Below are 27,781 nucleotides of genomic sequence, written 5' to 3' on the forward strand. Positions count from 1 at the left end.
GTGGCTTTGGAGGATCGGGTTTCTGGTATGTATGTGTGTGAGAGGATTATTTATCTCTTTCGCTCCCCCTCTTCGATTTTTTTTTCGCCCAATGTCCCCGGGCCCCAACAGTGGGAGGCCCCATTAGCTAAAGTGGTGCTTCAGGTTAAGAACAGTTTCAGGTTAAGAACGGACCTCCAGAACGAATTAAGTACTTAACCCGAGGTACCACTGTATATGTTATCTTGCTTCCACCTCTCCCACCACAACCTGCAATCTGTGCACGTGATGCAGCTAATACATCTTTAAAAATTGAATCTTGAAATTCTTCTGACTTTGTCTATAGACCTAAAATAAATAAAAGAAAGTTTTTTTTTAGTGTACCATTGGAATCTGTGTTCTGAAGTGTAGTTAACATTTGGACCAGCTTTTATTACTGTTTAGTTATATTCTAAACTGTTGTGATTCTGTTTGTCCTCTTACAGGTTTACAGGGAGAAAATGCAGTTTTCTGGAGGCAGCAGACGGAAGTTGTTGAAGGTGGTGGCTAATAGACAGGATCAATACCCTCTTAGCCTTCAGTTCTACCTGCAGCCTCCCACTGAAAATATATCTCTAATAGAATTTGAAAGTTTTGCTGTTGACAGACTCAAATGTGAGTAAACATGTAGACTAGAACAATCCTTGAATTTTCAGAATGATTGATTATGTGTTTCTGTGAAATTTTTTTATGTGACGCTTACTCACCCTCAACATTTTCAGGATCATAGAGTTAAGACATTAAAGAGTTATAGCTTTATATATAGCTATGAGTTATACGTTTATGTAAGATTGCTATAATAAGTTGACAAATTATTTTCCCCCAACCATTTTTCAGATATGTATTTTCAGACACATCTTAGATGTGCTACATTTCAAATCTGTTGTCTTGTTCTTTGCAGTACTCAAAGTAGTAGAGAACCTGGGTGTCAGTTATGTGAAAGGTTCAGATGATTATAATAGAAAGCTGGCATCCGAAATTCGGGCTCTTAAATTTCCGTACAAGGTAAGTAAAACTGAATAATTAACACTGAGTATAAACTTCATATTTCTGTGTAGTTGTCGCCACTGGAATGAATAATTTTAGAGATATAGTAGTGTTGGTAGATTAAAATGGTTGCACTAGGTCTTTCAGGGGCCCCTTGCCCATGACATGTATGATGGTGGTGGTGATGATGATGATAATATTAATTACTATTATTTTATTATTTATGTCCTGCCCATCAAATTTGGTTTCCCTAGCCACTCTGGATAGCTTACAACACATAAAAAATTGTAAAACATTACACATAAAAAATTTCCTGATACAGGGTTGCCTTCAGATGTCTTCTAAAAGTCAGATAGTTGCTTATTTCCTTGACATCTGATGGGAGGGCATTCCACAGGGCAGGCACCACTACCGAGAAGGCCCTCAGCCTGGTTCCCTGTAACCTCACTTCTTGCAGTGAGGGAACCACCAGAAGGCCCTCGGCGCTGGACCTCAGTGTCCAGGCTGAACGATGGGGGTGGAGATGCTCTTGATGTTCAGTATAGGCTTTCCTGTATAAAAGACTGCCAAAGGTGTCTAATAACTTGCATATAAAAAGTGATAACATAGAAAGAACATACTAAATAAAATGAAATGGGTAGAGTGGCAGATAAAAACTGTCAGTTGGAAAAAAGAAAATCAAATGTTGAAAAAGCCAGATAGTATCAAACAGATGAAATGCCTACTGAAATTCAAGTGACAAAGTACTACCAGAAAGGCGACGGAAAAAATCTTTCTGGGCAAAGCATTCCAAAGCTATGTCCCATAATGAAGAATTCATTGTATCCTTTCCTGTAATTTTGCATCTGGCCATGATTTTGTCCCTGATCAAGTTGATAGATCTTGGTTGGTAGTAAAAAACCCCAGCATAGATTCCGGAAGCCTGCAATGTGCCCACTACTGACCTATAGAATTGCGGCAGCAATCCTTATATGCCTGGATGTAAACTCAGTGGACTTAGTTCTAAGTAGATACAGTGGTGCCCCGCAAGACGAACGCCTCGCAAGACGGAAAACCCACTAGACGAAAGGGTTTTCCGTTTTGCAGGCGCTTCACAAAACAAATTTCCCTATGGGCTTCCTTCGCAAGACGAAAGCCCATAGGGAAATCTCCGGGACAGCGGGGAAGCGCAGCGCATCTTCCCCACTGTCTTCGGATGGCTGTCCTGAAGACTTGCGGTGGGAGGAGGGTTTTCCTTCCCACTGCCAACATTCAGAATGCTGTTCTGAATGTTGGCGGTGGGGAGGAAAAACCCTCTTCCCACCGCAAGCCCCGGGAACAGAGGAGAAGCGCTGCGCGCCTTCCCCTCTGTTCCCGTACCTGTCCGAAGGCTGCTCCGAAGGCTGGCGGCGGGAGGAGGTCTCTCCGCCCCACCGGCAGTCTTCGGAAGGCTGCTCCGAAGGCTGGCGGCGGGAGGAGGTCTCTCCGCCCCACCGGCAGTCTTCGGAAGGCTCCTCCGAAGGCTGGCGGTGGGGCGGAGAGACCTTCTCCCCCCGCCAGGCTTCGGAAGGCTCCTCCGAAGGCTGGCGGTGGGGCGGAGAGACCTTCTCCTCCGGCCAGGCTTTGGAAGGCTCCTCCGAAGGCTGGCGGTGGGGCGGAGAGACCTTTTCCCCCCGCCAGGCTTCGGAAGGCTCCTCCGAAGGCTGGCGGTGGGGCGGAGAGACCTTCTCCCCCCGCCAGGCTTCGGATGGCTGTCCTGAAGACTTGCGGTGGGAGGAGGGTTTTTCTTCCCACCACCAACATTCAGAACGCTGTTCTGAATGTTGGTGGTGGGGAGGAAAAACCCTCCTCCCACCGCAAGCACCGGGAACAGAGGAGAAGCGCTGCACGCCTTCTCCTCTGTTCCCGTACCTGTCCTGAAGGCTTGCGGTGGGGAGAAAAGCCCTTCTCCGCACCGCCAGCCTGGCAAGCGGTCTCCATAGGAACGCATTAATTGATTTTCAATGCATTCCTATGGGAAACCGTGCTTCGCAAGACGAAAAACTCGCAAGAAGAAAAAACTTCCAGAACGAATTAATTTTGTCTTGCGAGGCACCACTGTATGCATAAGATTGTGCTGCAAGTCTTTTTATTTTATAAGTTACTTATAAGAAAGTATTTTTTGTGGTTGTTACAGTATATTATATGATTGTTCTTAACATGCTTTTTTGTAATTTAGGCTTTGGCTGAAGAGGATTATGATGCAAGAAGAAAAGATCACATTTCTCATTTCATATTGCGCCTTGCCTACTGCCAATCGTAGGTATTGTTTGTCCAGTTGCTGTTTAATTGCATGTAATAAGCAGAAACATCATGTTGTGGATTTTAAGATTTGAGAAAGTGTATTTTTAACCATTTGTTGATCCACATTCCAAGATCTTTTAGAATTAATCTTATTTGGGAAACACTGCCAATTTCAGAATGAAAATCATAATGGCCGAGTTGAAACATCCCATCCAATTATTGTTACAAATGCTTCACAATGGTTTGGCATGTTGTCCAAATTAACAAACTATAATTAAAGCTATCACTTCATCTCTGGAGGCAGGTGCACCATGGAGAAGGGAGTAAGCTTAGGAACCTGAACTTTAAAAGACTGGAAAACCAAGCAGATAAGCAAATCCAAACCATGGTTTTCCTGTTCATTTGGAAGTTCACACCATGAGTTGGGTTCTAAATTACAGTATTGTTAGCGAAAGCCATGACTTGTTGAGCTGTCTGAATTGAGCCTGTTTCTCGGCATTGCTTGTGGGGAGAGGTAAGTGTAAATTGCAGTGTGTTAAAAAGGACATATATTTGTATAGTGTTGTGTGTGTGTCTTTTAAGGAAAAAAGCAGCAACACAACTTATCAATAAAATAAATTTACCCATTAATATGGTGTTACAATTAAATACTGAAAACTATTATAAAGAGGGAGGCATTCAGACTTCTTAAAGAGACTCTTTCTAGGAAACTGGTAACCATTTCCAGTTTAATCAGTAACCATCTAGGTCTTTTAAGATGCAAGTTTATTATATTTCAATTGATGTTAGCTGCATTAGCCTTGGACTTTTCTGCAAAAGTTTGAAGTCTTTATTTAAAAGCATTAAAATGATCTTTATTTTAAAAGCCACATATACTGTCTCATCCTGTGTCAACTTGGTGGGGTAACTTTGGACATTATTTTTCAGTGAATCTGGTGGCATGATGGTAATGAAAAATAAAGCTGGATTTTAGTAGTCCAATAGTGCCACCAAGAGGCAAAAGCTTGCATTGTCACTGCTTTTATTCACAAATATTTTCCAGGGTTTTTCTCTCCCCCGCCCCTCACTATTTTCCAGTTTTCTAAACGGTACAGTTCTCAACATATCAAAGTTGGCATGAGCCAAGGGCGTCTGAACAACAGGAGAGCTGAGAAGAGAAGCATTGCTGATGTCTTTTTATCTCTATTATCTCTTATCTCTTGGCTCTGTCAGAACACATTGCCCTCTTTTCACACACGCTGCTTAAACACCCCCCCTTCCCAACCCAGACACAGCTATGCAGTATTTTTTCTGCTGCCACCATTGATGCAGGAATAACAGCAGTACTTCCTTCCTTCCTAGAACAGAATTTTAGTGGTGGACGGACACTGGTGCCACTTTTGAATAGGAACAAACCATATAACCTTGGTGGTTGCTGCTGTATTAATTTACCCAAATTGTGTGCGCGTTCTTTCTCTCTATATATATTCAGTATATATGAATATGCTTTTTAAAAGCTGCACCAGCACCCAACCAGTGTAGCAATGGTTAACCCAGGGGTCCATTGTGGAAGTCGGTGAGCAGTAATGCAGCTGGGTCAGGCTAGTGAGGAACTCTCATGAACATCCATGGATCCCTCAGCCAGTGCCTGACCTGGCCAACCACTGCCACAAGACTTTTTAATAAACACACACACTCTGCCACCATTCTAAATGAACATGCACCTGGATGTTCTCAAATGTTGTAGGAGCCACTCATTATGGAGTGGAAGAGACTCCTTTTGTCCAGGTAGAAGAATGTAAGAGAAGCAAATAGCATAATAAAGAGCAATGAAAACTATTTCGTTAAAAATAAATTATATAGGAAATGCTGATCCAGAAGTAGAAACTGGAATGTTGTAGGAAGATTTCAGGTTACATTTTTGTTCATTTGACTTTCAAAGGAAAACTATGTAGAGATCTGTGGTTATGTGTTTTTAAAAATAACTAAGCATATTTCAGCATGTGTTTCATGTTCCATCGCAGGGAGGAGCTTAGGCGGTGGTTTATCCAGCAAGAAATGGATCTTTTCCGCTACAGATTCACTCAGCTAAGTGGAGAATTGACTAAAAAGTTCCTTGAAAATGTCAGCTTGTCATATGATGTTGTAAGTTTTACAACTTTGAATTACAGTGTATGTGGTAGTATTGCAATGCTTAATATCTGAATGGAAAACTGAACAAAATTTGTAATCTCTCTCCTGCGTCCCCCCCCCCCCCCGCCATTCCTTTTTGACCATAATTCATGTTTGGGCTGCTGTGCTTGTTAGTAGAAAGCCACTTGGTCTGCAGCCATACCTCATAATCTTCTAATGCTTTTCTGAGGATCTTGAGTATGGTTCTTCCTGGTACGACAGCAGGAAAGATGTGACTATGTAGTACGCAGACCAAATGCTATACAGCTGTCCGAATCCATATTCTGGCTCTGAGTTTTACAAATTGATGTTCCCTCTGTGAAGATGCATCCCAAACAGATTGACTCATTTCTACGGGCAAGCAATGCACACTGACAACAGCTTTATCTGGGGTTTTTGAATTTGCTAGATGTATTTTTCTTAAGATGTAATGCTCTCACTGAAAAATCTGCACTAATAGGCGACACCTATGAAGGGAATGATAGAGATGATATACCTAATTCATAATCTTAACCTGTGAAGGGAATGATAGAGATGATGCACCTAATTAATTAATTTTGCTGATTAGTGTGTGTACCACATTGACAGGCAGCCATCATTTTACAGGAGTAATGGGTGTCTTGGAGATAGTTTAGAGACGGGATGGTGGGGGGGGGGACCTCTGGCCTTATGGAGTTGACTGGACTCCAGCTTCCAGCATCTCCAGCCATCATGACCAGTGGCCAAGAGTTGATGGCAGTTTGGAGTGGCAGATGAAGATGATGGACTATGCAGAGTTAGCCAAATTGACTGTTAAGATCCGCAACCAGGGCGACCAGAAATTCCAAAGAGAATGGAGTAAATTTATTGAGTATTTGAAAGGTCAATGTAAAAATGTGAAGACTGAAATAAATCTTGTAACGTAATGTAAAAATGGTATCTGACCATGGACAGAAAAGGACTTGATATAAACAGAAGGACAGAAACTGGCAGTTAAAATACGCATACAATTTACTAGAAATTGGAAAACCAGTTGAAGGGATGGAGGGAAGTCATGAGCTTGGTGGAGCAAATGTATTTGATATGTATGTGAAAAGTTACTATATTTTGTGTTTTAAAAAGAAAACCAATAAAAAAATTATTATTTTTTAAAAAAATAGTTGATGGCAGTTGGGTCCAGCCATATTGCACAGCTTGTACTCAGTGAGGAGAGAGCTTATCCACAAGCCCCAGTTGGGATGTCACACTAAGCCAAACCTTGGCTTAGCTCAGTGTGGCACGATAGCAAAAAAGGACTGGGGAGGAGCAAAGTGGCTGCAGCCTGTGTGGTCATGTATTAGCACTAGGCTACGGTTTGGCTTAGTGTGATGTGTGAATTAGCCCAGTGTACGCTAACACCTGATCCTTGCATACTAAGGGTGAGATTCAACTCATGAGTCCTATCAGTGGAAGCCTGAACAAGGACTTCCGCTTGTTCAGTGGGGCTCCTCTTCCTGTAAGCCCAATTGGTTCAGGGTGTGTGTCAGCAGAGCCCCCAGAGCAGCATGCAGGGAGACTGATGGAATGGTCAACAAAGCAAACCGTCAAATTCCTCCCCAAGTAGAAATAATCCCCTCACCCCTAAAAGCACTTGAGAAAGGTTGTGTGAAGGGGATGGGTTAAAATGAAGTTTGAGAAGGTCAGTTTGGCTGACAAAGTTGCTACAGAATTGTACAAGAGAATGGTGAAGGTTAACAAGATCTGTACAAAGGTTTCTCTTTGGTTATACTTGTGTTTCTTAAGGAAAGGTTAACCCTCCCAACAGCAACCAACCCAATAAACAATATGTGAGAGCCTTCAGTTCAAATCCTTTGACAAATGGCAGAATACATTTTTTTTAAAAAAAGCCCTCTGGGGTAGTAGAAACCGTGTTGCGGTCTATCTTTTTGAGTTGCAGCACTCATCCTGGGAAGCTGGAACAGTATTTGCAGTATCGCTGTATTCAGAGCAACCCAGACAAGGTGCTCTCTAAGGGCCTACCCGGACTTAAGTAAGAAATGGAGGGAAAATGGGCCCCTTTCTCTTTCACTCAACAGAGAGCCAGTGTGGTGTAGTGGTTAAGAGTGGTGGACTCCTAATCTGGTGAACTGGGTTCGATTCCCCGCTCCTCCACCTGCAGCTGCTGGGTGACCTTGGGCTAGTCACACTTCTCTGAAGTCTCTCAGCCCCACTCACCTCACAGAGTGTTTGTTGTGGGGGAGCAAGGGAAAGGAGAATGTTAGCCGCTTTGAGACTCCTTAGGGTAGTGATAAAGCGGGATAGAAAATCCAAACTCTTCTTCTTCTTCTTCAGAAGAGAGACTAATTCCCCCTCTGTTTTTACCAGACAATGGGGAAGGGATCCTTCCCATTTTCTAACCTTTCTTTTAAACTTTTTAGAGACTTGTTCAAGAAAGGTTAGAAAAGGGGAAGGAAGCCTTTCCCACTGCCTGCATGGGTTGCCACCAAGCCTAAATGCACAAGGTGTCAAAGGGTTATTTTGCTCCTTTTTCAACCTTTTCCCCAATCCACTTTCAGTTCCTAGAAGTGCTTCAGAGTGTTTCAGCTCACCAGGAAGGCTGTTGGCTGCTTGTGGAATGACTGACCCTAGACCATTAACTAGACTTAAAAAATATTATTTTTGTTGTTGTTGTTATTAAACATGGATACTCCTTTTTATTTTTAAAACTTTTGCAGTTGTGATTGTAGCCAGTGAAAATGGCAAGGTACAGTACAATTGAAGTTTATAGTTCTGTTGGTACTAATATTGTTTCTGAGATATTATTGACTGGATGCCTTCCATAAGGCAGTCTACTGCTTGAGTTTTAGTGACTCCTGAATTTGTATTTAAATACACCTGTATTATACGCGCGTGTGCACACACACACACAATTTTTTTGTTTGTTGAGAGTACATTGCAGTGCGCTATCGAGGGAGGAAAAATGGTGTCCTGGAATAGTCAGATGGAGGAGCTAATGCTCTACAATGCAGTTACTGGCCGGCTGTGCCAAAAAATAAGGGTGGGTAGCAGAAGTCAGTAAAGTTCAGTTTTTCCCCAGGTAGCTGCTCTTTGATTTTGTTGTGATTTTCAACAAAAAGTCTTTGGAGAGGTTTGTTAAGTAGTGCAAATGGCAGTGCTTCAATTTCCTGTTTTTATCACTGAATAGTTCTGAAAAGAGCAGGCATCTTTCATTTTATTTCACTTCCAAACCTTTCTAATTGAGCAGTAGAGGGATATAAGTGCACACTGATAATTCAGCATCTCTGTGAATGGAATGTTCTTGACTTTCTGTGAAAGCAACAAAAGGGTAACTGTGCTTTGACAGCAGTTAATTAAAAGCTTAAAGTGCCTGGTATCTCCTGTGCTTTGATTTGCCTAGCTGAAGCATGGCTTCTAACCTATTTGAATTCCAGTAGTTGGATCAAAACCACTTGGTGTTTATGATGGAGGTTGGTTTTTTTTTTTTTTTTTGCTTTTGTTTTGGAGATTAGTGTCTACACAATACATTTCTAAAAAAGGCAGGTGTTAGTATTCACTTCCAGCAATTCAGTGGGAACTTGAGCTAGAAAACCTTATTTTCAGCAAGATGCCCTACCCATATTTTTTTGGCCAGGTGGTGCAGACAGGTTGGGCAAGCCCAGCCAGAGGCATAGAAAAGGAGTTGCCTTAACCCTCTTGTGGTGAACCAGTTCCCGGCCCAGAAACAGAATTTGGTTCTATTGATTCCCTTGGGAATCTTCTCTATTGGTTTTGGAAAGCACGTAAGTACAAATAAGTAATGTAAATGTCTGACATGAAAACATAGGCTAGAAATCCAAAGAAGAAAAGTGTTTGATCTTAATAATAATAATAATAATAATAATAATAATAGTTATTATTAATACCCTGCCCATCTGGCTGGGTTTCCCCAGCCACTCTGCACGGCTTACAGCATATCTTGAAGATGGAGTCCAGGTAAAAAAGAATCACACAGAATCACAAAATTGTAAGTTGGAAGGGACCCAAAAACTGGTCCTGCTCCCTGCAATGCAAAAATCCTACCAGCATCTATCCCTGCATGGGCTTAAGCTACCAACCTTCTGGAAGCAATCTTAGTGGTCTAGGTTTTGCAATGCTTCATCTTATCTTTATTACTCTCTGCTGACTAACCAAGGGCCATAAGATTCATTAAGGGCCATTGGACTTCACTTTTTAATTCATCAGCAGTGGCAGTTGCAACCTGCCCAGCATCCTGCAGCCATGTCTTCATTCGCTTTTGGCTTGTTTCTCTTAAAAAAGCAAGCAAACAGGCAGGGGTTGAAAGGAGTGACAATCACCTTCCCCTTGTTTGCCACCCGCTGCAGCCCAATACGCAGCTTCATTTGTGAGCTGCCTAGCAACCTTCCATTTGAACTCTGCTCACCAACAGTGGTGGCTGCTAGCCTGCCGTTCCTCTCGGGGCTCCTCTCTATAAGCATTCACCAACCCCCAGTGAATTTTAAAGCATGGGGAAAATAAATGTTAATTAGAAGGAAGACGAATGATAAAGAGTAATAGTGACAGTTGTCCAAGCAGCCCTAGAAATGTCATGGGCAATAAAGAGAGGCCCTGAAGTACTATAATTAACATCCCCATTGAATGATGGTGAGAAACGTCTAATCCTAGATTAATGGTTTAGTAGTAGTCTGCCCCAATTAGTTGATTTAAGCTTGCAGCCCTACAAAAATGGAAATGTGATTAGAAAACAAAATTATGAGTTTAATTACAAGAATTATTATTAGGATTTTAGACACCAGGTTCTTGAAATCTGTTGGTACATTTAAAAAGAAAGTTGGCGTCCATACTATAGTTTCTTTTTTTCCTTGGAAAGAGCTTCATTTCAAAATAACTTATCCAACTATCAAGATGCTATAGAAGGCAGTTTAAAACTGGTATTGATGGTCAGGCAATGCTTGAGTGAAAAGCTGAGTTTTAATAAATGATGGAAACCTCACCTGCAGGTATTGGCGGTGGGGGTGAGGGGAATTATTCCACGAAAAAAAGATGCCATTGTACAGAATGTTCACCTCTGTGCTATCACAATGTAGAGTTCCTTAGGCTGCAGCACAGTCAACAGAGTATCGTCTGAAGATCTTAAACATATCTTCTCATGATGTTGGGTTGGTTGAAGTTATTTTGGAGTGATGGCAGGACTGCTAATTGTGGAATATCCAGGAGCCTTGGGAAGCAACTATGGAAGAACTTCTAAAGGCCTTCCTTATGTGGCTCTATTCCATTCCAGCTTGCTTAATGGTGCATAAGGCTCCTTATTGTAAAACCATGGGAACCATGGGAAGGTAGACTCCGTTTCTGCTTTTACTACTCAAAGGCTTAGTTTTGAGGATGAAGGATGTTGAAGGGGGGAGGGAAATAGAACACAACTTCTTAATGCTAGTTCCATTTTTGTTTCTTAACACTTCATACTTCATTTACCTAATTCAAATAGTTACTACCTCATTCGGATGAGTCTTCCTTTGTCATTCTTTTGTATTCCTTTTCCTTTAATAGTACACCTGAGTTCCACATTTTTGCAAGGCTTAGCTTAGATGCCTCATTTATTTTAACATTGTAACATTATGTTTTCAGTGATTTTCAAAGTCAATGACTTTTGTTTTAGATTCCAAAATCCGAAAAGGTGAACATTGGAGAGAAGCTGCGAAACTCAACTCCTGGTTTGGGTGGCGTTAAAATAGAAGAGTTTGTCTTTTATAAGGTAAGTGAGCAGGCTGAGGTGGTGGCAGCATTTTGTATAAATCAAAAAATCTGTACAGTGGTACCTCGGGTTAAGAACTTAATTCGTTCTTAACCTGAAACTGTTCTTAACCTGAGGTACCACTTTAGCTAATGGTGCCTCCCACTGCCGCCGCGCGATTTCTGTTCTCATCCTGAAGCAAAGTTTTCAACCCCAAGTACTATTTCTGGGTTAGCGGAGTCTGTAACCTGAAGCGTCTGTAACCCAAGGTACCACTATATTTTCATTCTCATAACCTCAATTTCCCAACCCATTTGGGCGAATAGTGTTACTACTTCATTTTCTAATTGCTTCTGCCTACAGTTCTTATGTATATGACTTGCCTTAAAGGAAATGATTTGCCAATGTATATAGTAATCCTACACTGCAAATATCTATGCAGTTAAGCAGATGATGTATTTCCCTGGGTGGAAGTTGGGTAAAACAAATACTGGGCTGCATTCGACTACGCTGTTCTCTTAGTAGAAGCTGGCACAAGGGTTCCTCCTAATGCAATGAGTCTTTTCCTCCTGTGCCCCTCGTACCTCCCTCAGATCCACTCTAGAGGCTTGAGAGAACTTCCAGAACAACATGTGGATCGGGGGGAAGAAGGCAAGCAGCTCCTTAGAACTAAGTTGAATTCCACCCATTATACCCAGAAGGAAAGTAATTTCTGTGAAATGATTGCTAAAGAAATCTTCCCAAATTTAGACTTGGAAGCACTGTTGTTCCACCTTAGGCTTCTCAGGAACAGTGAGTGTGCTCAGAAAAAAAAAATAGAGGTGTTTATCAAAAATGGCCTAGCCTGTCCCTTTCAGAGAATACATCTGCCATTTCTGTCTTTCAGGTTCCTTTCTGTGATGCTGTGGATTTAGTCCGTGTGAGAAAAGTTTACCTGCATGGCGGCTATGCCTACGTACCTCAGCAAGATTTTGTTACCATTGTTCTGAACAATTACAGAACCAAACTGTCAAAAGCCCTGGCAGTAAGTATTTTTTTTCCTAATTTGCTCTGTGTTTTACACTCCCTTTTCGGTTTTCATTTTTATAAATGGTAACATTCCATTCAGCCTGCGAAAGGTGATTGGGATAGGGCATGGGGATTTGTCTTTCAGGATTTGAGAAGTACTTCAACTGCTTCGGCTTTTTCTTTTTTTCTTTTTTTCTTTTTTAAAAAAGCTTCTTATTCTCATTATGTAAGACTTCACCTTACTGTACATTGTAAAATTGGAGCCTTTCTGCTTGAGATGGCATTAGTAATACACAGTGGTTTTATACAGCAGTTTTATTGACAAGCAGTTTTCCGCTCGCTCCATTTCAGCAAACTTCAGAATAATATTAGGAACAGGTAGAGGAACAGGGGCAGAAATTATATTTTTTATATTGTAATTTTATCCTGTGAACCACCCTGAGACTCGCAGGTATAGGGCGGTATACAAATTTAATAAATAACAATACAGTGGTGCCTCGCAAGACGAAATTAATTCGTTCCGCAAGTTTTTTCTTCTTGCGTGTTTTTCGTCTTGCGAAGCACGGTTTCCCATAGGAATGCATTGAAAATCAATCAATGCGTTCCTATGGAAACCGCCTTCAGACCAGGTCCGGGGACAGTCTGTCCCCCGACCTCTTCTGAAGGCTGGGGGGGGGACAAGGGCTTTTCTTCCCACCCCCAGCATTTTAAAAAACCCCGGGACAGCGGAGAAGTCCTCCACTGTCCGGGGCAATCTTAAAATGCTGGCGGGCGGCAGCGAAGCCTTCGCTGCCGCCCGCCAGCATTTTTAAAAACCCCGGGACCTCTTCTGAAGGCCGGCGGGGGGCAAAAGTCTTTGCTCCCCCCTGCCTGCCTTCCCGGGAGAATGGAGAAACACAGCGTGTTTCTCCGCTATCCCGGACGGCTTTTGAAGGCAGGCGGGGGGGAGCAAAGAGGTCCAGGACCTCTTCTGAAGGCTGGCGGGTGGCAAAAGTCTTTGCCCCCCTGCCTGCCTTCCCGGGGGCTTTTAAATCGCCCCGGGACAGCGGAGAAGTCCTCTGCTGTCCCGGGCCGATTTTAAAATGCTGGCGGGCGGCAGCGCTGCCGCCTGCCAGCATTTTAAAATCGCCCCGGACAGTGGAGAAGTCCTCCACTGTCTCGGGGTTTTTTAAAATGCTGGCGGGCGGCAGCGAAGGATTCAAAAGCCGTTCGGGATAGCGGAGAAACACGCTGCGTTTCTCCACTCTCCCGGGAAGGCAGGCAGGGGGGAGCAAAGACTTTTGCCCCCCGCCGGCCTTCAGAAGAGGTCAAGGACCTCTTCTGAAGGCCGGCGGGGGGCGAAAGTCTTTGCTCCCCCCGGCTGCCTTCAAAAGCCGTCCGGGATAGCGGGAAGCGCTTCCCTGCTATCCCAGACTGCTTTTAAAATGCTGGCGGTGGGGAGCAAAGCCTTTTGGCCCCCACCAGCCTTCCTGGACCTCTTCTGAAGGCCGGAGGGAGGGAAAGGCTTTGCTCCCCACCGCCAGCATTTAAAAGAGGTCCCCGGAGATTTCTTCTTGCGAAGCAAGCCCATAGGGAAATTCGTCTTGCGAAGCAACTCGCAAACGGAAAACCCTTTCGTCTTGCGGGTTTTCCGTCTTGCGAGGCATTCGTCTTGCGGGGCACCACTGTACAGTGGTACTTCGGGTTACAGACACCTCGGGTTGCAGGTACTTCAGGTTACAGACTCCGCTAACCCGGAAGTAGTATCTTGGGTTTAGAACTTTACCTCAGGATGAGAACGGAAATCACGCGACGGCGGTGGGAGGCCCCATTAGCTAAAGTGGTACCTCAAGTTAAGAACAGTTTCAGGTTAAGAATGGACCTCCGGAATGAAATAAGTTCTTAACCTGAGGTACCAATGTAATACTAAATAGTGATGCTTGTTTTTCAACTTGCTTGCTATTCAGTCAGCTGTATTACTCTTAGAGACAGAATAAATATTGTTGCTTGGGGAAAGATTTGTTGCCAGCACACTCTTAAAAAAAATAAAAATCTGTATAGTTCTCATCTGGACAGGTCACTTTAGTGCTGCTGATGCAGCTGTTTGACTTCATCCCCAGAGGCTCCTTCCATCGTCTCTCGAGACAGACGGATGCCAACAACAACTTATTAATGCAATCCTGAAATGTAGTGTCCAGAACTTCAAACCAAGGTTGGAGTGATGCTGAGTATAACTGTTTTTTGTGTGTGTCTTGAAAACATGGTTGTTAATACAAGTAAAAAAAATGAAATCTGCTATTTCTGTGACACATCAGTGTTGACTCTTGCTTAGTTTGCCATTCTCAAAAGTGTTGGCTATCTGGTCATTAATTCTGTAATCTTCATGTAGGAGAGAGTTTCAGTCCACAGTTCATCCAGAGTTTTCATTTTGCCATTATCCTAGTTGTCCAATTTTCAACTGGTCCTTCCCATCTTTCTATCATCTGCAAATTTGACTGCTTCTGTCTTTTTTTAAGTGCAGTTTTTCAAGCCATCATATATTAATGATTGCTAGCATTTAACCTTTAAAAAAGTAGTTTCTGCAGCTTAGCCACTTTCTTGCTTGTTCATCATGTATTAATAGCTTTTAAAAAAGAAATTCCAAACACTGTAAGAAGTAGGTGAGATAGTTTCTGAAACATAAGGAGCTATAGTGGAAAGTTCAAATCAATATAACGGTTCTCTTGTGTCTGCATTAATGGAAGTGGCTTTGAAGAGGATCTTATTCTTTGTTTCTCTGCTCATGGCCAAGGTTTCTTTGTGCTTCAGAATTAACTCGTTCCTTCAGGCATAAGACTTGATGTTTTTAGTGAATAACAGCGACTTAAAAGGCTGAGACGTGAACTGGGAAGGTTTTTACAAGGTTATTTGTACAGATAACATGCAAATGGTTTGGGTCCGTTGGTGCTGTTGCACAGATAGCATTTCCACTGACCCCTCCAGTTTTTGTTAAATAGCATGATTCTGCTCCAGCTTATTTTGTGATCGAACTGAATTACCTTTCTTCAGTGTTGCATTACCTGTTTGGGGGAGGTCTGTTGCTTGGTGGTAGAGCATCTACTCAGTAAGCAAGTAAGCAGGAGGCCCCGAGTTCAGTCCTCTGGATTTCCTTCTAGGTTTGTGTATGTTCCCAGCCTGAAACCCTGGAGAGCTGTTGCTAGTCAGTGTTGAGAATATGGCGCTAGATGGACCAGTGGTCTGATTTGGTGTAAGGCAGCTTCTTTGGTTCCTAATAAAAAGACTATCATTGCTATTTTATTTATAGCTGGAAGCTTCTTGCTGTGCATACCATTGCTCTGCTTGACACATGAGTGCCCCGAAACACAACAGATTTTATACAAATGGCCTACTTGTGATGAGAAGACATCAGCAGATCCTAGTTGCTAGGAGACAGCAGAACACTGAAATAGCTTCTTCCTCTTTTTTTTGCAGTTTTGTATAATAAAACTGTTCTTGGAGACTACAGAAATCTTTATGAACTTTCACTTTAAGATTTTGCAGTGTAACCTGCAATCATTATTTTGAATGTTTGTTTATTTAGGTTTGGGAAACATTCCATGGTAGCTGAAGTTTGGATAGTTTGGTTTTAAAGTTGCTTTTATCAGATGCAGCTAAATGCGGATAAACTCCAATTAAGAAGCTTTTTAATATATTGATAAAACGATTGCTCAGTGTGCTAAACAGAGGCCACAGGGTGCTATGTGTTTCTGACCACCAAGCCTATGCTACAAAAGGTAAAGGACCCCTGGACGGTTAAGTCCAGTCAAAAGTGTTAAGTTGTGAGTGAACATAGCAGACAACACAGCGATTCTTCAAACAGCTCTTGTTTATTCACAGGCCAGAACAGAACTGAACTGAAGGGTTCAGCCAGCCTGCTTATATAGACCTCCACTACAACGCAACAGTAACCACTTTCTGTAACTATCCAATCACTGAATGTCACTTTCAATCCCTTATTTGCATATGTGGACCTGAGTGAAAACTATCTACAGTATCCCCCTGCTGGCCCAGGGTGAGAACTTCAGTACATAACAAAAGGTGACTATGGGGTTGCGGTGCTCATTTCACTTTCAGGCCGAGGGACACATACAAATTTCAGGGTCATGTGGCCAGCATGACTAAACCGCTTCTGGCGCAACCATGATAATGCACCATGCAGACTAAGTGTGAAGGGATATTTTAAATTAATGGGTCCACAGTTCTGCTCACCACAGCTGAAATTACAAGTTCTCTGGCCATCTTCTGTGGAGTGTGGCCAGCTGCAGGGGAGGAGTTTTCCTACAGTTGAGAAGAAGCCTTAAACCAAAGAGGTTTTAGCACCTCTTTTGCTGTTGGGGGCACTTGGAGCACCTGTTCAGTGCAGAGCCAAATCAAGAACCAAATCTTCTTCCCCATTGCACTCTCACTTGGGCTGGGGAGAGGAAGGTGCGATGACTTGACTTCATGCTTGCTGGTGTTTGCCCTCCCTGGAGGGGTGAGCAGAGGCCTGTTTCCACATTACGCGAAATGGAATCTTGCCTTCCCTTTCCCAAGCATGGAGATGGGGAGAATAGCAGAAAGTTGTCCTGCACCTAATGCTGCATTTTGGAGGTACAGGGGAAGGTCAGGAACAAGAATTGGGTCATGGGGAAAGGTGGCATAGTCATGGAAAGCATAGGTTTTTGGGGGAGGGGCACCAAAGTCTTGGGTAAACCCCTGGTGAAAATCCATGGTTAAGCTGGGCTCTGATTCAAAAAGTTGTGGAAATACTATTTTGAAAAGGTCTTTTTCAAGAGCAGAAATCATATCTAGGGGTTGTCGTAAGTTGTACAGATCTGTTCTGGTACCATAGCTTTCCTAGTCCCTCAAAGGTATTGTTGTTTTTGTTGGCATCCGTCAATGTCTCGAGAGGCAAGAAAAAGAAGTTCAAGAAAACACTTCCCACTTCTTTCTAGATACACTGCCCAATCTGACCTTGCATTTATTTACACCATTGCTCTACATATTTACATTGGCAGATAATTTGAAGTATTGGGTGAAGTGGGCAGGAAGGGCAAGGTTGGTCTCTCATGCCCGGAACAGTGAAAGACCCCTTTCCTTTCTCATTGGGATCTTGAAGATAAGACAATATCTTTGTTTTATGAATGGGTGTGTTTCATTCATGGGGAGGGACAGTTGCCATTGGTTAACATGTTTGTGTTCATTCCAGAAAGCTTCATACCCTGCATTATGCAAAAATATTTTGATGTATAATATATACTTCTAGAATGTTTGGATTTAAATTCCAGAATAGATTTCAGTTTGGTTGGCACTCTCGCTTCCTGATGATAACATGGAACTGGGAGCTGATTGACTCATTGAGTGGTTGTTCTGATCCATCCAGACAAAATGATTCAAAAGTCTCTGGATGAGCTCCATTACGCAAGGAGAGCAGGTGACTGCTTGTTCAGTGGGGCTTCTCTTTCTTCTCTACTTTGCAGCTTCAGTTTCCCTGCCCCACCTTCTAAAAAATAAATGTGCTCTGGAAGGTTGGAGACCCATCCAGAACAGACTTTGAGGGCATGTGATGGGGCTGGAGATGTTCACAAGTGTATTTCTGTTGCGCCTGTAGGGATCAGATGGGATTACCGTGAGGAATTATAAAATATGCATCAAGCCATCGTGTCCACGATGAAGACATTGTGTTGACTGGGTTTGATATATTGACGATAATTTCTGATTAAATCCCATAAGATTCTACATTCATGCCCTTTTGATGCCCTTTTGCCTCTACTGCCCATTTCTCTCTCCTCACATGTCACGTACACAGCAGTACACAGCCCAGTTGCTTCGCCAGGCAGGCATCTTGGGCCATAAAGATAGTGGGCAAGCTTCTTTGAAGTAGGTTCTTATATATTAATGGTAGGATGTTAATCTTAGGGCCAGGAAACAGATCTCACATTAAGGGGATAATGGTCACTGTCCTCCTGGCCATCCTTCTTATCATGTGTACTGATTGTTTATGACCTCCGGGGTTGCCAGATGCTCTTCTTTGTAGTTCTCATCTTATTTACCCCAAAATATATGCATGTTAATTAGTGTTGTAGTGTAACTTTTTCCCCACGTGGGGTTTGATGAAATGCTCAGAGGAAATATGATTGGTTCTTATGAGCACTGTGTAAAAGATTCTTTTGCTAATAAAATGGCCTGGTGAGGGGTGTGGTTTACGCACTTTCTCCGAGAGCCTTGCTGGTCAAAGCCTCGTGTCTTGTTTTTAATCAGGGTCCAATCCTTCCTTTACTTTGCGAACGCAACAGCGCCAAGTGGAAAGGCATCAGCCTTCTAGCTTTGGAGCTTAGAGGTGGAAATGCTACATATGGAACCATGCTTCTTTACACCTTTTGGTCATGGATTCACCTTTCCTCCACTACTCAAATCTGTAAACACCATTTTTCATGTAGCTCCTAGCAGTAATTTCTGTTTGGGAATGAGAGAGGGAGTATGCAATTTGATACAGATGGTGTTCAATAATATTTGATCACCTGAAGTTTCAAACTGTGAAGAAGAAGGCTTTGTGTTGTGGCATTAATATCAGAAAATTGTGATTAATGAAGGTCTTGTCACTTGAGATTCGTTTCAGGTATTGAGTTTTGAGTGTTAACCCAAAGTAATTCACTGTAACATAAATGGATGATTTTTATAATATGCATATACAAGGTTAGTAAGGTAATAACTTTGACAGTGCAGTATAAAACATGATTAAAATGACTTTGTCCTCTGGATGCTTCGTGCTGAAGTGCAGCAGAAAAGTGCTTTCATTTTAGTATAATTTCGTTTAATGCCTTTCTATTATTTCTGTGCCATTTATTATTTTTTCCCCATTTGTGATACTACAGAGCAGTTAGAAGATGTCTTGCATTGCTTGTGAGTTCAAGGTACATGCAATATTTTCCTGAAATATTTTTTAACAGTTTCAGTCACTGCGCAGTGAAGTGCATAAATATTATTTCTTGCAAGGCCATTGTCTGAGGTATGCTTCTGCCAGTGAATAAGTCAAAACAAAGTCAAAATAGGTTTAGAGGAGAATTGTTGTTTTTACAGAGAAGGCGCTCAAAGATGGACCAAAATTACACATAAGCATTTGTGGTCATTTCTACCCAGACTTTCCCCTTCTCCTGGATTCCTTCACTTGGAACCAGCTGTGGTTCTGGCCCACATCTGGAAATTATGGGTGGCCCTCCCCTCTGATTGAGAGTGCTTTAAGTACAATCTGCATATTCATAATTCAGGCTGTTGTGTCTCTGATGCCTTATTGCTTTGTGTTGAACTCCAATAAGGTTTTAGTGTGCTGTCTTTCACATAGTGATGCTGTTAGAATCCAGTAGAAGTGAGAATCAATTGCATGCTGGCTGGGAATGTATGGAAATTGTTTGAAGGAAAGTAATGTTTATCTCATTATGGTGTGTTTTGAGTTTCAAGGGTTTGGCCCAGGAACTCAAGTAGACCGAGAATCACTGTGGTGATGTAATCCCACAAGTTTATTCTTCATCACCGCCGTGAACCGAGAATTCAGGGCTTATATGGATCCCTGTAGTATTTCAGTGCATAGGAATTGAGCTGGAAAATGGAAGGTCTAAGTTTCATTTGATCTCGATTGCTAGCAATAGTATATCAGTTTGCATTTACTTCTCCTGGCAGATGACAGCATGCAATTAGCCTTAATGATACATTAATAAAGCTGGTGTATACTTTGCTCTCGGAGGCTTAGTTTGGTTAGAATCAAGTATACGCTTCCAGAGTTAACGCTAAATACATTACTTCTGGTAAATGAGCCACCATAGCCACTAGAGGGCTCTGAGAATTTGTGTCCTGGACTTTTTACACTTATCTATCCATCTACTGTGGGTTAAGCCACAGAGCCTAGGACTTGCCGATCAGAAGGTTGGCGGTTCAAATCCCCGCGACGGGGTAAGCTCCCGTTACTCGGTCCCTGCTCCTGCCAACCTAGCAGTTCGAAAACACATCAAAGTGCAAGTAAATAAATAGGTATCGCTCCAGCGGGAAGGTAAATGGCGTTTCTGTGCGCTGCTCTGGTTCACCAGAAGCAGCTTAGTCATGCTGGCCACATGACCCAGAAGCTGTACACCGGCTCCCTTGGCCAATAAAGCGAGATGAGCGCCGTGACCCCAGAGTCAGTCACAACTGGACCTAATGGTCAGGGGTCCCTTTACCTTTATCCATCTACTATCTGAAACTGGCATTGGTTGCCAGATGTGATTGCTGCCCCCCCCCCCCGCTCTCCTATCCCAATACTAGCAAACTCACAATTTCATCCTTCTTCAGCATCCTGTACATTTCTTTTCAGGGGACTTCTCTCCTATGGCAACCCCTTTAGTTTCCACAAGGCATGGAGAAGGGATGGATCCCTCCAATCCTCTTCCACCAGCTCACTCACTTGCTGCACACTTGCTGCACTCACTTGTTCCACTGCACACTTGCCTGTGTGCAGTTCTTTGATGCCAGTGAGTGCTTAAATACAAGGCCAGTTTTGTGACCTTGTTGGTGTTGTATATTTCTTTAAGTTTTATCAGAGATACTGATGCATCTCTCACACTTATTTCAAAATTTACCTGTTAGCAAATATGGGATAAGTAATAGGTCTCCTGGTACTAGATTTTTGCTAAAGTGAAAAGGTGGTTTATTTTAAGATTCATGCACATGCAACCAATTCCTTCTGGTGCCAAGCCCCTACTCAGGGAGGCTTACAGCCATTGAAATTGAATACAATACAATAAAATATATTGAAATACATATATAAATATATTTAAATGCATTGCATTTAAAAAGCAAACATGGAGATCAGATAAAATGACCTTCACAAAAAAAATCAGCAGTATTTTATCTCCTGTGCTGCAGCAGTAGAAATGGTGCTTTATGTCTTTTGTAAAACACACATTCAAGTTGCTGAAGCACAGCCTTTTGTGACATCCTAAAGGCTGCAACCATATGTTCTAGATTCTCATTGCCTTCGGGCTTCCCATCCCTCGCCCTCCTGGTGGTTAAAGAGCTAATATAGCAATGATGGGGTGTTTCAGATATTTTGTTGGACTATAGGCACAAGAAACAACTAAGAAGAAGCTGTAACAAATATGTTCCCCAGAACTGTTGTATAAACAAGCCATCTGTTGTGCACAACGTATTCCAATTCCAATGGATTCATTTGAGTTAACCATCTATTTTTAACTGGTAAAAATGTTCACAGATGGCAAGTTGTTAAAAAGGACAAAGTACTTTTGTTTGCCGCATAACTCTTTGGGCTTTTTTATTGTCTCAGTTATAGCTTCGTACTGGTTCAGTTTCAAAATCTGAACTTAGTGGTAAAGTTTTGACGATTTGCTGAAGTGAAACCACTGAAAGAAGGGGTCGGAACTGGAGTTGTGGGGAGGGGGTTGCCATAACGTCGCAGCAATATACATAGGCACTTCATTATTTCTCATTGCAAGGTAAGATAGAAAAGTTAGAAGGAAAGATAAACACTCCATGCAGGGATAGTAAAAGTGGTGCCCTGTAGATGTTGTAGTGGGAATCTTGTTAGTGGAACAGACTCCCATGAGAGGTGGTGGACTCTCCTTCCTGAGAGGTTTTTAAGCAGAGGTTGGATGGTCATTTGTCATGGATGCTTTAGCTGAGATTCCTGCATTGCAGGGGGTTGGACTAGATCACCCTCAGGGTCCCTTCCAACTCTTAAGTTTCTATGATTCTAAAACTCAGCCAACATGGCCACTGACAATGGAGTTCAACATTTGGAGGGCAGCACATTTGCTATAAAAGCATGTCTAAAGTGGGGGACTTTGTTTGGGGTTATATTAAGATGTGCTTTGACATTCTGAGAAGCAGGAACATGTAATTCCCAAAGGGTAAAATCAAGCAAAAATAGCCCTTAGAGTTCTGGGTGGAAGGTTCTAGATCCCTTTGTACCAATCTTTAGAAGACTTTGTGAACTAGGCAATATTCACACTTAGTATAAATGTGCCACTATGAAAAGAGTGTCTTGTTAGGGAAGAAACACATTTTAGCATTAATTCATACATCTTGAATAATTCATACAACTTGAAAATAAAAAGAGCAGTTCAGTGTTTCAGTTTTCCCATAGTGTTAGTTTGCTTTGGTTTCAAAAGCGGAGATTAATTACCATCCTAAATAGCAAAAGAGGCTCTTGTTAGGTACCACAAACAAAAATCGATCAAATGTTCAAAATAGACCCGTTGAAATTTATAAACCTAAGATAGCCATGTTCCTTAATTTCGGTGGATTTACTCTGAGTAAGGCAAAAAACTGTATACAAGCCTGCACCTACTTACCTGGAAGTAAGCTGATTGAACTAAATAGGACTTAAAGTAGGTGTATATAGGATTGCGTTGTAAAATTGGCTATTGAATGTCTTCAGGCCCCTCAGCCACACAATACTTTTTGAGCTTGTAGTAAGTAGCCTGCTACTTGTGCCATTCCACAAATTGGTTTTAGGGAAATGGTCTTTTATTCAAGGCTCTGCAGCAATAACTTTGATGAGGTTCTAGAATCTAGAGGCTCATCACAGTTACTGCTGCTGCTACAACTTCCTTTGTCTAACTGCAGTAGCTCTCAGTTTCAAAACTTTTTCTCCCCTTGCCATTATCTCTTCAACTTTTCCAAGATCATGTTCCTTAGGTTAATTTTGCAATTGCTTCTAGCATACAGATATTATTAAAATCCTGACATGAAACTGTCAGTTAAGCACCTTTCAAGAGAGATCAAAGAGAGCAGGTAAATGGCTTTGTGAAATGAAACCAGAATTCTTATATTGTGGGGGGGACGGGGGACGGGACTATTTTCTTTAGCCAAGTCAATTTTGTTCTAAATCATACTCTGCTTAAAGAATTGATGTTTGTACACTTTTATATCATCCTATTTCCATTCTAATGTCATGTAAATCGAAGTACCTTGGTTATATTTTACACTACATTGGTTCAGTGATTTACTAGTGCTTTGTGTATTTGATGTTACTGAATGCAAAAAAAAATATATTAGAGCCAATATGGGAGGTGTGCAAGTGATTTCTCCTCTCATTTTCAAGGCTTTCCTATTATTGAGAAACAGCCATGCTATTGAAAGAGGCTTTATAGAAGGCTTTGTATGTAATATTGCACGAGTGGATTCTGCTACTTAAAGCTTTACTGCTTGAGAGCTACTTTGTTCTAAAGGTGAACCTGCAGCATAGCAATTTTAAAATGTTAAATTAATTTCTGTTTTGCAGCATGCCTCTGTTCCTCCTGCCCCCACTTCCTCCTCTAACCTTAGTTATGCAGAATGACAATGAGAAGCATATTTTCAATTTTGTTACGTTTCTTTATTACTAGATGCAAACTATTACTGGGAAGAGAAGCTTTACTTGTCTGCCAGAACTCAGTGGCTGATCTGCTGTTGGTTCAGTAACGTAAACTTAGGGATATTATCTGGCTTCTTCATCCCATCATTGTATTATGTGCATATGTGTAGAGTGGCTGTCAACCAAAGTGTACCTTTAATGGTATGCAAAGACTGGGGTTGTGTATCCATAGAGCTTTTGACTCCATTTTGCCTAGCAGTGACTCTTTGCACCGTACTGTGAAAGCTATTAGGAAATTTCATTATAGTTTCAAAAATAGTTTTTCAAGTGGTGCATGGAGTTCCTGTTAGGGGCTTTTCTTTAAAAAGGCAGAAAATATCTCTGTGCAGTCCCTTGGACTATTAGTACAGTGATACCTCGGGTTACATACGCTTCAGGTTAGAGACTCCTCTAACCCAGAAATAGTACCTCGGGTTAAGAACTTAGCTTCAGGATGAGAACAGAAATCGTGCTCCGGCGGCGCGGTAGCAGCAGGAGGCCCCATTAGCTAAAGTGGTGCTTCAAGTTAAGAACAGTTTCAGGTTAAGAACGGACCTCCGGAACGAATTAAGTACTTAACCCAAGGTACCACTGTAGTTGTTCTTGCCTTGTATTTGCTGGATGCTGATCTGGGAATCCAGGTCTCTGCTGAACAACAAAAACAAGTATTTTTCACTCAGTCTGGGAATTCTTTACTTGAGGTAGTAGCTTGAATTAGACTACAGGCCTGAATATTCCCAATAGGCGAGAAGTCTCTCCTGGTTTTGCAATGGAGTGATGTGTCTCATTGGATTTCTCTTAAGAGTGCTGCCAACATACGATCTCTCTCAAGTCTCCCGGGTGCGGTATAAACATTCCATTTATTCCTTTTGCTTGGACATTTCTCAATATCCATGTTTTCATGTAACAGTGAAGCATGATTTAACACTGTCAGAATAACCCCGAGTGTTTAACTCTCCTCCTCCCCGTTGCCTGGAGGAAGACTTAGGCAGAGTGGCTTTGTGTCATGTCTAGCCCACATGGAGTCTTCAGATGATGAACCAGGAACCCTATAGGTTGGAGACCTTGAAGCAGGCAGCGTTCCCTGGAACCAGTGCTGAGGATCCCTTGCAGGGGGAGACCTGCTAAAGAACCCTTGGAGCTGTCCAGGCTGAAAAGTTACAACGTATAACATGTATAACATGTATAACATGTATAACCCAGATTCTTCGCAAAGGTCATGAGTAAGGGGTTGTTGTGAGTTAACAATCTCTGAAAGTCCTTCACTACTAGTAGCTGTGGTTTGAGTATGGTCTAGGAGGCAAACGTATCCTGAACCGCTTGGTTGCTGGAAACAACACAGGTCTCTGGCTCCTTGTTCTCCCTCCTTGCTATGTTGTACAGTGGTACCTCGGGTTACAGACATTTCAGGTTATAGGCGCTTCAGGTTACAGATTCCACTAACCCAGAAATAGTACCTCGGGTTAAGAACTTTGAGAATAGAAATCGCGTGGTGGGAGGCCTCATTAGCTAAAGTGGTACCTGAGGTTAAGAACGGACCTCCAGAACAAATTAAGTTCTTAACCCGATGTACCACTGTACCTTGTCTGAGCTCCCTGTCATACTGACCTTGGACTGTTTGTCTCTGGATCACACTTTAGAGCTAGACTGATTCTCCATGCTTGAACATGGTTTGTTTTGATGGTGCTGCACCTGTAACCCTGCCCTGTTTGGTGAGTGTTTTGCTAAGAGGCTTAAACCTCCTTAGGATTTGGGGCTCTAGCCTCTCAGGAGACTCACTGGAGCATGATACTTGGTTTAAAACAAACTCAAGTGTTCATAGCAAGCCAGCTTATAAAAACGTACCAGAGTTTGTTTTAAATCAGGATCCCTGGTTGGTTCAAATGCAACAGTAAATTGGGATTCTGTAAAAGTGAAATTAAACTCTGACTTTCTCCTAAGTTGTGTGGGAGGGGGGAATGTGTGACCCCCCCCAGTGCTTCTCTCAGGTTCATATAGGCATGCCTATGCAGTGCTAAACCCTGGTTTGGTGTTACATGTGAATGTAGCCATTGTCTCTTGTATTTCCCCCTGTATTTTAATTTGACTATTTCGGAGGTTTCTAGACACTCAAATTAAAAGGACTTTATGGAGTGGCTAGAGAATGTTTTAAATAATATTTTGAAGGCTGCCATCATATGCACCTTTATGGGACTTCTGAGTAAATAGGCATAGGATTGTGCTGCACAGTTTGCATGGACACGACTGGGTTATGGTAAATTACTTAGTAAAGACTTTGCAAATACCAAAAGTACACATCTGCTGTACTGTAATGAGTGACTTAATTTCTTTGCATCAGTGATATAAGATGTTATAAAACCAATAATCTTTTAATGTTCCTCATGACAAATTACTCTAATGTCTATTCTAAATATCTCTTTTCTGGTGTTTAATTTAAAAAGTCCATTCCTTGAAGCAGATTATAAATGAAATTAAGAGGACTGGCAATCCTTGTCTTTTCTGGCCTTTTTAAAAAATATATACAAGAGAAATGGCCTTATTGCATCCTACTGCAAAGAGACAAATTACTTACTGGGTTGTAATAATCATTTCTTGAACTATATCAAGTGAGTTAGCACCTTGGTTAGTCTCATAACTTACGCACAGAGACAGAATTACTTCTGTGATTTCCAAGAATATGTCTAATTTGTAGCTCTAGCATAATTTAAGCTTACCTTTCTATGTGAGGGAACTTTTTAGGTCTAGAAAGTTGAAATAAATGGCTCTTGGCTTTGTTCTTTAGACTGTTTAGCAAGCTCTTTTTATTCAACACTGGTACAGTGGGTTTTCAGTCATCAAGGAAAAAATGATTTAAGATCTCTGACATGTTTGGAAGATCTTTTTATTGCCATGCTTATGGAAAATGTGAATATGAAGCTGTACAAAAATTGTGTACCTTTTGTTTGTCTGAGATGGTCCTTCCATCTGGGTCATGGGCCATCTTACATTTTCCTGCATCCACGGAGTTGACAGCTCCTGTCACGCCTCCTTTTTCAGCATCACCCAAGAACTACATTTTGCTCTCATAACTTCTAAAACACAAGCCTGTTATTCATATACCTCTTACATTATTGAAGCTGCTTTCTTGTTTGTCTTCCATGGCTAACATCCATTGTTGTGTGAGCAGGCTTCGCTTTCCCTCCACTGTAGCTCCCCTGCAAACGTGCTCTTCCAAGTGTCCCTCAGAGCAGATTAGGGCTGTGTGTGGGGCAGTGTTAAAAATTAGCCAGGTGCCAGGCTCATTTTGCACCTTGCTTTTGACTATTTGCAACCAAGTGAAGATGCCTGGTGCCAGGATGGCTCCTGAGATCTCCAGCATATGGAGGTGCATGCCTGAAGAAGATCATTGGATCTGGACTGTTTTCACACACTAAGACCCCATCCTGTAGAATTCCACCAGTTATATTTTATCAGAGTGAATTTCTGAAACCAAAATGCTTTTTCTGTGCAGCCTGAGCAGGAGTAGTCAGCATTAAGAAAAAGAGGTCAGAATAGGCCAATATATATGTGGACTGTCCCTGGATCAAGTGACTTTCCTTATTTAAGTTGTCAAAGCTCTTAACCTATCTCAAGATTGTCGTTTAACTGAGAATCAATCACAGTCAGCCCACCATTTGAAAAATAAGTCTTTAGAGCTGCCTTGCCCAAAAATGTCAACTAGACATTCCGTTTTGGCGACTGTAACCCTAATTTAAGGTGTCATTAGGTGCCTAGCTTATATACCTGAGTTTCTACTATTGGTGTAGGGAACTGTGGGATGAGGGGAAGAGCCCGTTCTCTTAATGGTGTTCATTCCATTAGCAGACATTGCTGGATTTAATTCTGTATTGTTACATCTCATGTAAGGAAACTTACTTACCGGTAACTAGTTTCATGTTATTTGTATTTTGCTTTTCTACATAAAAATGCAAAGCAGCATAGAGTAAAAACAGGAGTGCAAATACAAAAAAGTAAGAAAACGAATAAAACCAAAGCAATAAAGCAAAATAATAATAATAATAATAAATGAAGTTAGGAGAGAGAACATGAATCAAACGCAGGCCTGAGAAGAAAAGTCTTTACAGTGTGTCTAAAACTTGGAAGGGAAGCTGCCTATCAGGCCTTCCCCATGAGGGCATTCCATAACTACCGCCCAAAAAGTGCTTTATTTGGTACATATCAGCTGTATCTCTGGTGGAAACTTATCAGTGGAAAAGAACAGTAGATATTTGGCGGGGGGGGGGAGCGAT

At 42.0% G+C, this 27,781-nt stretch overlaps 1 protein-coding gene across 1 annotated transcript in view; it reads left to right on the forward strand.

Annotated features, from left to right (window-relative positions):
* Nucleotides 1–27,781, forward strand: part of PRIM2 (DNA primase subunit 2) — a gene marked incomplete at its 5' end in the record, with an annotated part of 70,832 nt that overhangs the window by 4,975 nt on the left and 38,076 nt on the right. Inside the window, 6 exon segments of the mRNA XM_083730304.1 lie at nucleotides 465–633; nucleotides 920–1,023; nucleotides 3,203–3,282; nucleotides 5,271–5,391; nucleotides 11,051–11,146; nucleotides 12,012–12,149. Of these exon segments, the coding sequence (XP_083586430.1) occupies nucleotides 465–633; nucleotides 920–1,023; nucleotides 3,203–3,282; nucleotides 5,271–5,391; nucleotides 11,051–11,146; nucleotides 12,012–12,149 (708 nt within the window).

The sequence above is a fragment of the Podarcis gaigeae genome (assembly GCF_964106915.1).
Source record: "Podarcis gaigeae genome assembly, chromosome: 3".
In the NCBI taxonomy this organism is placed as follows: Eukaryota; Metazoa; Chordata; class Lepidosauria; order Squamata; family Lacertidae; genus Podarcis; species Podarcis gaigeae.